Genomic DNA, 13,317 nt, shown 5'->3' with positions numbered 1-13,317 from the left:
CTATAAAACAGCTTCTAGGGATATACCTAGAATTACATTTTGTTAGTTTTTAATGCATTTAAATTTAATCTGTAACATACAAAATTTACAGATGTGTACATTTATATAGTTTATTTCATACTAATTTAATTATCAATACAAACACACGAAGCAACGTAGTAACTTTTTAAAGAATAAACATAAATTGTATTAAATAATGATCACACATAATAAGTTTTAAAATTTGATTGAGATAAATTACTAAATACCGAGTGAATTTAAAAGTTTTGATGTGTCACAGTAAAATAAGTTTTAATCTTTATCGACTTTTTTTAATATATTCATTAGTTTACTTTGTATACTTTTTAAAAAGAAGTTTAAAATATTTTATTGAAAGTTTTATAAGGAAATTTGTCAAATGCTACTCGTCTTCTATATTTAAAATATTTGACAAAAATAAACAAGTTTTTTTTTGATTGATTTCAAATAGAATATTTCAAACAAGTATCTAAATATTTTTAAGCTTCAAAACTAAAACTTTTTTGCTTTAACATAAAAGGAAAAATAAGAACAATACGTAACGGAAAAACAATAATATAAATAAGATAACAAGTGGAAGTGATAAGTAAATACTTAAGTTTAAACACAGTTAAAGTTTTTTATTCGTGCTAAGATGGCAAACAGTCATTACAAGGAATTTCCCCTTTTTGTCTACAACTGGCGCATTTTAGTTGAGAAAACCGATTTTTGTTTCTGAAATTGTTTAATTATACTGTTAATATATTCAAAAAAGCTCCTAGGGTAACCAAATAATATATTATCAAATACTATACAAACTTGTACTAAATAATAAACCATCATGTAGAATTAAAAAAAAAGAAAGATGAGAACAAATATAGATAGCAGTCAAAATTTTACCTAAATGTTTTACCATTGCACGACGTACACACGACCTTACCAGTTTTGTTACAAGTTGTACAAATTTTTCTGTAATTGTACTTCTGTAAATAAAAACAAACTCTGTTAAAAGTTATTCTGATTAAAACATGAGCTTGTGTAACAAAAACAGTTTTGTTAATTATATGTACTTTAAAAGTAAGAGGAAATTTTATCATGAAAACAATCATACAAAGTTGTACAAGCCTGTTTGATTTAAAAGCAATAAGGTTATCAAGATCGAAACTTGCACACTATGAAAATTTAAGAGAAAGTCTAACTTCTTTTCAAATTTAGTATACCTTACTTTTACTTTAATTTTCTGCCTTAATTTAAATAAATTCAAGTTGAATATAATTTTTTAATATACTTTTTATGGACATAAGAAAAAAAAAACATATATTTACACTACTTTTGTTAATGTGCCAAATTTTATTTTATTACAGTTTTTATATTAAAAATAGAAATGAAATAGTTTCAGCTCCTATATTTTTATCATATCAAAGTTTTTAATAAAATATTAGAACAATAGTTGTGGTTAAAGCATAAGCAAAAGAACCTTACCTCATAAATTAGAGTGTGCTAATCAAAACACTTAAAGTTTAACCTAATAACAAAAAAGTTTTAGATATTTATTAAGTTAAAATCCAAAGCAACTTAAAACTAAAAAGCTATAAAACTAGTCTTTGATACTAGGTGTTCAAAAATAAATGACTATGTTTGAGTTTAAATTATGAACCTTATAAAATTTTAAATGCTTATATTCTAAATATTCAAAGAATTACACTTACCGGAAAGTGTTTTAGTCGGATTCGCAAGTCGCCACAGTCACTCATTGAGTTTAACTCTTCACTACCCTATCAAAAGTTTCATTTTAAGCAGTTTAGAAGTAAACAAAATTTAAAACAGCAAATTTAAATTGATTGTAACTATAATCTTTATGCGAAGACAAAGAATGTTTTCTAACTATTTAAATTATTTAAAAAAATGTTTTCGTAGTGCATTTTGAACAACTTTGTTAAATAAAGTAGATTTACAAATTTTTAAAAGGTATTTTAAAGCTGTTAATTTTTAGAAAAACTTGTTATTGATCAAAAAATTTATATTATTTACAATAAATAATAAGTGCAAAAACTGCTTATAATTTTATTAAGAGTTTATTACTTAAAAAATACTTGTCATTGTTTATAATTACGCGGCAATTGACATTTTATTTTAGGCTTAAACACACACTAAAAGTTTTAATTTAGTTTTTAACATAGTAGGCTGCTTTTTAGGTTGTAATGAAATTAACATTTTAAAATAATTCATCAAGTATGAAAATTACCCCAACAAACACTCCATCAATATAAACACGTGGCAAAGATGGCAAAGGGGACGCGCTGTCCAGTCCAAGTCTTTCGTATAAGTCTACTTTGTATTCAGGTTTCAAGTAAATGTCTCTATCCTAACAGTATAACAATAAAGTTGTCTTTTTGATTATGAAAAAAGAACTTTCTAATATTATTTAAACATTATCTAACAAGTATAGTCGAACACACAAAGGGTATTAAAAAATAAATTTTTACTTAAAAAAGATTTCCATTGTACCTCAAATTTGACACGATACCTTCTGAAAAGTTTTCTCACCTCCTCACATTCCCATTTGATTTTTCTGTGTACTCCCAAAGAAGTAGTGTAAGCAACAAGTTTACCTTTGTCTTTTTCAACTATCTTTAAAAGTGTGTATAAATTTAAATCTTTTTATTTTGCTTTTTCATGTTTTATAAATAGTTTATTATTCTTGATCTTTATTTCATGAATAGACTTTCTTTTTTTAATTTTTTTGTTTTAAGTTTACACTATGATACTCTTTGAAAAATACTTAGTATCTGAATATTTTATTCATTATAATTATATAATCGTTCTGAAAACTTAATTAAAGGAATTTTTTTTTTATTAGCTAAGTTTTATAAATATATATATATATTTACTAAAGAAAACTTTACTGCATAGATTTATTTGTAATTTATTTTTACATTTGAAGAAACGTATTTCCTCTTACAAAAGATTTCAAACAGAATATGATTAAGTTAAGTACTTTTTCTTGATTGAAATGTTGAATTCCGGCCAAAACTCTTTTATGAACTCCTATGACGTCATGTTCTTTTCTGATGACGTTATGATCTCCAGTAAATGCTCCGGCAACCGCTGCTCTACCACCTTAAAATTATATAATCTTATTATATAAAATTATTAATTTTTACATTTTTAATTTTTACATAAAAAATAAATCTGCTTCCTAATTGTATCTAACTTTGATTTTGTTATAATTTTAGATTTAATCATTACAAACATTTAATATATAAAACATATAAAACACACGTTAAATCAAGTTCCTGTGACTTTTGTCGTCTTTACCGTTGTTAAATTTTATTGATTCATTAGTCAATAATTGTTGTTTCTTTTTTATTCAAAATAGATTACATACACTTTTCATATTAAAGCGCTTTATTGCTTTCCAAAACATAAAGACTTAATTAACTTACTCTACAACACAAATTAAATAGCTGTGTTAATGTTCATATATATTTTACGTAATTATTGGATGTATTTTGTTCTATCATTGGCAACGGTAAAATAAATTTGAATCAGTCATTCTTTCCATTATAGTAAGTGGTTTGTTTATATTATGATTTGTTGTTTTGTTGTGTATTTTAGTTTACTTTACTTAATTTAGACTTAATAATTATAAATATTATATAGTTTTATAACAGTCGGATTTAATATTAATTATTTTACTTATTATTAACTATTAACCTTTAAAATCTGCAGAAACTATTTTGTTTTAATTTTATTAAAAACATGTATACATCTGCTTTAAATTATGCTTCTATTTTTTCATTAAAGTAATTCTTTTTTTACAAAACCAATTGAAGTGTGTTAATTCGTTAACACACAGAAACATATGCTGGTACAATAAAAGAAGATTACTGTACAATTTGTTTTTATTTATATTCCAGTGAACTTGTTTCACTAGGATCTTTTGTTAGAAAACGATTAAACCTATATTTTGAAAAGTTATAATCTTTTTAGTTGTTTAAAGTATAAACCTTGTTAAAACAGATATAAATAAGTATGTATATACTAATCGAAAACATACTCAGCTAAATGCATGCACTTATTTTGTTACTATTACACTTTTTGATGTTTCATTTTAAGCTTAAAAGAATTAAAAGAGTGTGTGTTTTTAAGTGTATATTATGCTGTAATAAAAAAAATGTTGCACAAAATAATAAAAGAATTTCTTAATTGAGGTAAAAACGATAAAATTAGTAAAACATTATAGAACTTAGGCAACTCCAAATAAAGTATTTAAGCACGTTTGGTCTGACTGAAACAACGGTTGAAAGTGACTATGTCTGCCTATGAGGATTGTTGTTGGTGGTTATGCGAGTCAGTTAAAAAAGTATTATACCTTATTAATTTTTTTTTCAAATTTACTAAAATCAAATCACTATAAAAATTAACCTTGAAATACACAATTTTCAGGATCATACTTTTCATCAAACTTTTTTTGATCTTCTTTGGTAACTATAAAATTATTTTGTTCTACTTTTCCGTTTTTACTTTCGTACCTTGGCCTCATATCAAATGTAGAATCATCAACTGAAAGTTGTCTGATAAAAAAGTTTTAAACGAGCTTTATTTTCTTCTACTAAGTAAAAAAATGTAATTGTATAGGTTTTAACCTATCTCTAACAAATCGCTACCCGAATTTCCAAGAAAGTTTTGTACTGTAAAACATTACTGTAATACACAAGTTTATTTGTTAGTATAAACTTTTCTTTATATAACTTTATGACAAGTTTCATTTGAAGTCTCTGTAGATGACATTTTTGTAAAGTATGCACAAAAAATAAATATTTACTGCCTTTCTTTAATCAGTTATTTTTACATCTGACGATAATTTTCAAAAGATTTTTGATAAAAATTGAAAAAATATTGTGTTACGATATTATTGTTTTTTTTATCTTTACCAACGAATTATACATTTGTTTAAACTCTAAGTTACATTTTAAGTGACATTATGAATTACGCTTAAAATAGTAACTTTTTGTTCAAATAAATTAGTTTAAATATATTTTTTATAAAATTTTTGATAGAATTAAGAGCAATGAAACAAAAAGTACTACTTAAGTTAAACGATTGAAATTTATTATTAGATTTTTTTTCAATTTAAAGAGTGTGGACTTTACCTACGAAACTTGTACATTGAATATTTAATAACTTTCTTTCATCATGTAAAAAGTTTAAAAAAAGTAAAACTCATTTAAAAAAATATTGAAGTACACTAACACAAAAAATTAATTTCATTTTTGATTAAAACTTTTATTAAGAAAAAGATAGAAACATAAAAGATATTAGACAAAAAATGTTTTAATTTTACCTGCAGTTTTCAAATCATATAGAAAGCCAGTTATACTAGCAAAATAAAAATGAAAACTAACTCTAACAACTTGCAGTATTGATCATAATCCGTGTGGTCGAAAGAATCTTCAGAAGAAGTTTCACAATAGTCCATTTGTTCATTTGATCTTTACAGTGCAGATAACATGAATAAAAAACGGTTATTTTTTACTGTTTTGACTGAACAAATTACATATTAAAATATATATTTGCTTTAGTGTTTATCAAAAAAAGTAGCGTTTATATGTCAATTTGTTTGTTTTTATTTGTTTTAAAAATATTACGATAATTTTTATTTTTTAGAATGTTATTCATAAGCTAAACTGCTTATATACAATTTTTTAATAACACTAATTAATAACTTTAAAATTGTTTAAACAAGTAATGCATTTTTCGATTATATTAAGCAAAATTACATTTTATTTGTACTTTTTTCATCCTCATACCATGTGGAGGCGGTAAAGTGTTTGATTTGAGGTTTAATTTTTTCATGTTGAATATCATCCTCAGCATTTTTAACGCTTGATTTTTCATAATCTTCTTCTTTGTTTAGTATACTCGGCTGAAGTCGCAGTCTAAAAATTAAAGCAAAATAAGGTTTTGTACTTTCAGCAATTGTAAAAGCTAAGTTTTTTTAAAGTTTGAAAAGTGTTGTTATAAAACGTAAAAAATCATATTTTTATTTAACCATCTTAACATTGAACTTTTCTAAGCTGAACGTTATTCAAAAATAATTCAAAGAAACATCGGCGAAAGTCTGTCAGAGCCAAAGCCTGGACTTTTTTATACCGTTAGACTAGCTCAAATTAACATAAAGGTTTGATAATACCATTTCGATCATCAGACCACAAGCTTTGGTAGACTAAAAACCTGATTTCTTTATTATTAAAACTCGTCAACAAGTCACAACAGAAAAAAAAACACAGCAAACCTTCAACCTAAAAACGGTTTGCTGTGGTTTTTTTTTTATGGTTGCGATTTGTTGGCGAGTTTTAATAAGAACGAAACCCGGGGTCCGGGTCTACTGAAGGCTTGTGGTCTGATTATTGAAATTTTATGGTAAAGTAAGTTAAATGCAGAACTATAAACAAAACAAGTTAATATTGATATTTTAATATTATTGTTGCAAGTCAAGAACCTCATTAGATTTTTACTATTTCTTATAAGTTCTGCAACTCCGTCATGATCTTCTTTTGTTACGTCACACCCGTTAACAGAGTCTATTCTATCAAATTTACGGATACCAGCTTCTTCCGCAGGACTATTAGGCTGTTATAATTCGTTAGTGTTTAACAGAACAAATAATTCTAAAGACCAGTTAATAGTAAACTTAACAATTGTTTATTTCTATATTGAATTCTACTTATTCTATATATTCAGTCTTCTTTTTATTCAGTTTTTATGATCGTTTAAAAATATATATTTCTACTTTTAAGCTAGAACATCAAGTTTGAAAAAATACATAAATCTAAAATATATTTTACAAAAAATCAGGTTTACCACAGTTTTTGAAATAAATAAAGTTAACTATTAAACCTTTACCGCTTGAACAAAAATAGGAGCTTCACCATTGATAATAATACCCCAACTTTCACCAGATTTTCTAACTAACTCTACTTCAAAAAAGTTCATCGAAAAAATTCTTAAAAAATTAAACTGTGGGCAAAGACTTACTAATCTTTTATTAATCTTCTGATAAAAAGTTTTGTTTGCTTTATTCTATAATGACTATTTTTAATATTTATTAAAGTTGAGTCAATATCATTCTTAAATTCAAACATTACAGTTTTGAATAGCTTAAATAATCTTATAACTTAAAAAAAACAGTTAGCAACATTATGAACTAAATAATTTCCAACACTGTTAATTTTAATATATAACTAACAAAAACTGTTGCTTTTTCTAAACAGTTTTTTTCAAGCGTCTATGGTCTAAATCTAAAACAGCCTTTTAGAAATAGTTTACGATTTTTTAAATAATTTTAAAAATTTTAAGCTATACTAATCAAAAATAAACTTCTTTTGAGTACAATTAGAAACATCTTAGTTTGTAATTATGCGGTTTAAAATTAAGTTATACCGAAAAAAAATAGTTATAAACGTTTACGACAAAAAGTTTGTATAACTATACAACAGGTAACAATTTATAAAGAAGTAAAAATAGAACAAAAACATACTGTACATTTATTTTATAAACGAACGGCACTAAGTAGTAATAAGCATTAAATAAAAGTATCATGGTGTAAATTCCATTGTTAGTTTATATTAAATTATTATCATAATTAAATAAAAATAGTTTGAAAACAAATATGCACAAAAAATAAAACTATGGTTTTTTGAAATACATACTTTAGTTCTCTAACAATAAAGTTCACAAAACTAAATTCAGCTGTTTAGTTTAGTCTTAAGTCTTACTTTACTTACTTATATAAAAATAAAACACTAATGTTTTGTTTATTTTTTCGTTAAAAAAATGATTAGGACTTAAACACTTGTTTTATTCTGTTCGACAGTAAACGCTTTAATTTATAAAGTAACTTCAAAGCAAACTTTAACGTTTATATAGCCTAAGGGTTCTCAAACAAAACCACCTTCCTGAAAGTCTTGTTTGTAAGCAAAGGCTTGACTTGGTACAATAAAAAACAATTAAAGTTTGAATAAATAACATTATTCAAAAAAAAAGGTTTGTTCTAATTTAATTTAAAACTAGGTATCTTTTTTAAGTAAGCTCAACGAAACTCTTTGGTCAATAAACTTAAAGTAAGCGTTAAGTAAGTAGAAATAAATATAAAGCTGGTATAACTATAATATAAATAACGAAAAAAGCGTTCTAATCGTTTCGTTTATAATATATACGTGTTTATGATTTAGTTACTATAGAGTCTGTAGTTTGAATACAAGTTTTACGCTTAGCCAGCAATGCGTTAAAACGAAAGAGCAATCCTTTAAAGCAATATTTTCAACTAAGTGAGATTTAAAAAAAAAGTATTGAAAAACACTACTATGATTAAAGTTTATGTTTGCGTTTCGTAGTTTAAAAGCTATGAAAGGATGATGAAGACAAGCATTATTTTTCTAGAAGTGGTTAAGTAAAAATCATACTAGTTGATATATATAGAATGTTTTAAATTAATATGTTGTTCTACTTTAAAATAGTTTCTATTTTTTCTAAATATAAGTGAAGCATACAGTAGAAGGTATCAATGAAAAGTATTTAATGTATTAAGAGTAGGTTTTAAACTATTAAAGATAATAAGAATATCTTAAAAACTTTTAACATTTATACTAATATAAAGTCTATTTTGTAAAGCAGTATGACTATAGTATATTATTTATTTAAATCATAACCTAGGCTTAATGTGTAATTAGTTGTAAAACAAAAATAAAAACTTGTTAAGTAATGCTTACGCCGATTTAAATACGATATATATTTTTTCAAATCTACTACTTTTTTGTTTGAAACTAGTTGAGGAATTTTTGTTAAGTTTAAACTTTTATTTTATTAATATTTTAATATATGCAGTTTCAAAAAATTATTTGAATAGACTTTTGACCTTAAGTTTATAGACATCAAACTTAAAGCTAAGATTAAACATTTTTTAAATTTTTCATGGGACTGTTTATAACAAGTTGTACAACTTAAATTAATTAGGTTTGACCTTTCATTCATTTATTTTTGTTGTTTAAAGAGAAAAAACTACTTTTAAATGAATTATTAGTACTTTAATATGGATTTATTTAAAAATAATGCTAAGTAATAACAGCATATCTGTTTTACTTATTTTATTTATTTCGATTGATAATTTTATCTTAGAGAAGAAAGATACTGAACGTTAAACTTTTATTTCTACTTTTTTCTTAAAAATAATTACTAAGAATATTTATGTTAAACATCAGTTAAAATTTTTGGTTTAAAATTTTTTTTTTTTCTTAAACTTTATCTAAAACTAAGTAGTGTATATTTACTTTTCTATTAAAATTATTTTATTTTCATTAAAACTATTTGTTGTGATCTGAACGTATAAAAAATTATTTGAAAATGCCAGCACAGCTATACAAGTCCAGAAAACAGCTTTAAATTAGTCAAAAATATAAACGATGATATTCTTATCTCAATATTTTTAATATTTATGGTCTTATTAAGCATGCAACGAGTTTTAGTAAGATTATTAAACTCAAGCTTTGTTTTTCTGCTAGAGATTGATCTTAATTTTGTTCAAACACTTAAAGTTATCCTGTATTCAAAACATCATAGTTTTCTATTAATATTTCAACTAATAATTACAGTAAAGCTGTAATGGCTGTTTCCAATTTTTGAATATTTACCATTTGTGCTTAAATAATAAAATTATTGTTGTACTTACGTTTATTTATATATGAAATAACATTTTTATTATCTTGTTTTGACGGCTAAAAATTTAGATTAAGCCAGAGATTATAAAAAATATAAATAAGATTTTTAATTCTTAATAAGTGTAATTAGGACTGTTGCCTTTTGTTCAATGAAATATCTAAATTTAAGTTTACTTACGTAAATCATTTTATGTCTTTGGGAGAAAAATCTTTAGGTGAAAACTTAAATATTTAAAGCATTTAAAATGCAATACAGTTTCTACAAATTAATGTTCGAGAAATTAAATTTTATCTAATAGTTTATGTATTATCATCTAATTTTTATAATATTCATTATTTATCTCAGAGAAACTTAAAATTAATTAAAACAGTATACTAAATGATATGTAATTCGGATGTTTTTATTTGTAATTTTTCTGTGCAAATCATCTATTTTTCGAAGTTATGTTTGGATTAAGTTCAGGATCACTGAAACCAGGATCGAGGACGTCTTCATCGGGTTGTGGATGGTAAACACTGTCCTGCTCAGGTTCCGCTTCAATTCCCTCGGGGTCTTCGTAGTCGCCACGGTAACCGCGCTCCCCAAGTTTCTTCGGGTTTTCAGGGTCTTCTTTGACCAAAGGAAAATCTTGGTAGCTTGTGTCACAAATTTGGACAGCCTTTACCGTTGTCCTAGTCAACTGAAATTCATAAATGCATAGTTTTAAGCTTTTAAATACTTTTAAAAACATAACTTTTTGTTAAAGTTAAATGAAAAGTTATATCTAATTTTTGATTGAAGGATGACTTATTATAAAAAAGCAGAAAATTTCTAACTAAACTTAATAACCTTTAAAATAAAAACTTTTTTTTTAAAGCCCTATAAGCTAAAAACATTTCAATACTGAATTTTAGCTTGTTGAAATCGTTAAAATTTTTAAAAAGTTTAACGCTTTACCTTAATTTAATATATAATCGAGAAAAATCTTAAGAGTAGTATGAGGTTGTATTGTATAAGTCATAAAACAGCAAGTACAATCCAAGTTTCTTTTTTTTTTTTCTATTGACTCGGTTGAATACTTAGTTTAACGTTTCAAACTGGACCGATCATAAAAAAATATTAAAATCATATCTTTTTTGGCTTTTTTTTACTTTTTTTTATTACTTAAATTTAACTTAGAGTTGTTTTATAGCAAGGTTTTTAAAGTTAAGTCATATGGCCCCCATTGGGACTATTACAGAAAATTATGGGGTCATAAGCTGCGAAGGGCCAAAGAGGGGGGCGTGACTAGTAGAGAAGCAATAAGGCTATAAGTGCAAAAAAAGGTTTTATGCGTATTTCAACGGTAGAGTTTTAAAACTCATATTAGATATTACAGAAAAGTATTAAAACTTACGTTAGATATTCTAGAGTCGGTGATGAAGGCGAAAAAAATACTTAGGATACTTTTTGAGAAAGCTTATTGGAAGGGGTTATTGCCTTTTTAATTTCTTCAAAGGGGGCCTTATAAAAAAAAAAGTTTGTAAAACCCTGTTTTGTAGTATTGTAAACATAGGTGCATACTCTTTTATTTTTGAGTTTGTCAGGATTAAAGTATTATTATATTTAAAACTTAATATTCTAAAATAGAAAAAATAAACAATTTTTGATTTTTATAACTTTAAAGTGCTAATTTTAATAGTAACAGTCTTAACATTAATCTAAACGAACCTGCACAATAGACACACTGCCTGGTTCGGGAAGACTAATTCGGTTCCAACAGTTCGAAGGCATCTGAAGAAGCTTTGCAACTAGGTAGCGGTGCATTATAGGTCCTACTACTAGTATATTTACTTCATGCTTCATGTTATTGTTGTTAACGTCTGCTGTCATAGTTCTTTGAAATATTACAATATAAATTATATACATTTGTTTAAAATACTTTTCATGTAGTTTTAAAGTGCACTGATTTATTAAATAAACGTTAAGTACTGGAAGTTACAGCTTACATTAAATATTAAGCCAAAAAATAATTCAAATATTATTAAACTGATTTAACAAGCTTGAAGGAATAAGTTTTGTTGGACAATTAACTTTTAAGAATTTTTTTAAATTTAAACTAAGATGTATGAATAACCTATACATTATTGCTTATATAACTTATGCTATATTTCTTTACTTTATATTTTAGCGGTTATACATTTTTTACATTTAAAATATTTGTTAAAATAAATAAACCTCTACATTATATTAAGTAAAACATAAGTATTGATATCACGGTCGAGTATATAACAAAATTTGTTTTCGCTTTTTATGCTCAAAGGAGGTTTTTATAACTGACTTATGAAAGCTATTTTCACACTAATTAGTTTAGATTCATAGATAGCTATCATAAATTATTCAAAATTTTATAAAATTCTAATGACTTTATATACAATTTAATAAATAAAAGCAAACTATTATACTACCTCAGAATCTAGAAATTTAGTTGCTATAGAGCCTTTATTTTTTTCAGATAAACATTAAATAACATTATCTAGTTAAGTGCAGTTATTAAAAGTTGTTCACTAATAACAAATTTATAAATCCGTTTTATATATATGACTAACTTTTTTAAAAGATAAACATACATATTACTAAAAGATTATCAGGCCTCGAGACGTGTACTTTTGCACGAGTCGTCAAGTTTGCACGAAGTCAATTTTGCACGAATGACAGTTTTTCACCGACCAACGGTAAGGGTTAGGGGTAACAGTGATAGTAAAAAAAGAAATAAAAAAAAGTGCCCACCAATGGTAACAGCGAGTTTTAAATAAATAAAAATGTATATATAAAGGAAAGTAAAATAGAAAGGAAGAAAAAAATTGAAACACGTGCAAAAGTGTCAATCCGTGCAAAAGTGACTACTAGTGCTGCATTGACCCCTCGTTCAAAAGTGACACCGTGCAAAAGAATCTTCAAGCAAAAGCTGACCCTTCGTACAAAAGTGTACCTTTATGTACTTATGACACCAAACCATCAGAACTAGTGTCTACAAGCTCAGTATTTTTATACTTACTATAAAACACAAAGCATAGACGTCCACAGGACAATATTACAATTATTTATTTATATGTATGATATATCCTTGTTTAATATTTTTCGCCAGTTAAAAATAATGATGTGTTCAAAAATTTTATCCTACTTGTTTGCTACCGTGTTTCTATCTTTTAAACTATATTCTTTTTTATTATGTAATTAGTACAATATCGGAACTACAGATAATCATACAATTGTTTAATACAGTTTTACAACTTTCAGAAACAATTAATTGATTTATGTTGCTACTTAATGATCTATTTAATATCTTCACAGCACTTTGTGCATTTTCAAGAATTATAAGTAAATAAGAAGCAGAAAAAAAAAGCCTGATAGTGACACCTATATACTGTAAAGTGTAAAGTTACTGTAATTAAGCTAATTAGGACATGTAACTTTTATAATAACCATAAAAAACCAGTTTTACCGCTTTAATTATTAAAAATATCAATTTTTTAAAATTTGATTGTTTCTGTAAACATATGTTTAGAGCAAATTAATAAGTCATAAGTTTAAAACCTGTTTATATGGGTTCGGAAAACATTTTCAGCACGATCAAATTGA

The 13,317-nt window shown here is 25.1% G+C and overlaps 1 protein-coding gene across 1 annotated transcript; it reads right to left on the bottom strand.

Moving 5' to 3' along the window:
• Positions 1-257: 257 nt before the first annotated feature.
• LOC145829355 (glutaredoxin domain-containing cysteine-rich protein 1-like) lies at positions 258-7,051 on the bottom strand. The gene is made up of 11 exons (XM_082937122.1): positions 6,901-7,051; positions 6,503-6,633; positions 5,781-5,939; positions 5,406-5,492; positions 4,426-4,574; positions 2,996-3,117; positions 2,506-2,628; positions 2,243-2,362; positions 1,707-1,772; positions 898-980; positions 258-732 (listed from the first exon to the last, which is right to left on the bottom strand). The coding sequence occupies exons 1-11, from the start codon at positions 6,994-6,996 to the stop codon at positions 648-650; spliced, it is 1,221 nt and encodes a 406-aa protein (XP_082793248.1). The 5' UTR covers positions 6,997-7,051; the 3' UTR covers positions 258-647.
• Positions 7,052-13,317: the final 6,266 nt, after the last annotated feature.

The sequence above is a fragment of the Thalia democratica genome, chromosome 2 (assembly GCF_965202585.1).
Source record: "Thalia democratica chromosome 2, ktThaDemo2.hap1.1, whole genome shotgun sequence".
NCBI classification, from domain to species: domain Eukaryota; kingdom Metazoa; phylum Chordata; class Thaliacea; order Salpida; family Salpidae; genus Thalia; species Thalia democratica.
Note: the sequence above shows the minus strand (reverse complement) of the source record. Positions and strands in the feature narration are given on the sequence as shown.

What these genes read in the sequence shown, in the direction of transcription:
- LOC145829355 (XM_082937122.1), bottom strand. Translation starts at nt 6,996, where the DNA reads ATGAACTTTTTTGAAGTAGAGTTAGTTAGAAAATCTGGTGAAAGTTGG. An exon ending in CAATACTGCAAGTTGTTAGA is followed by an intron (nt 4,575 to 5,405) that starts GTTAGTTTTCAT and finishes CTTTTTTATCAG; the next exon opens with ACAACTTTCAGTTGATGATT. An exon ending in TGAAAATTGTGTATTTCAAG is followed by an intron (nt 3,118 to 4,425) that starts GTTAATTTTTAT and finishes TATAATTTTAAG; the next exon opens with GTGGTAGAGCAGCGGTTGCC.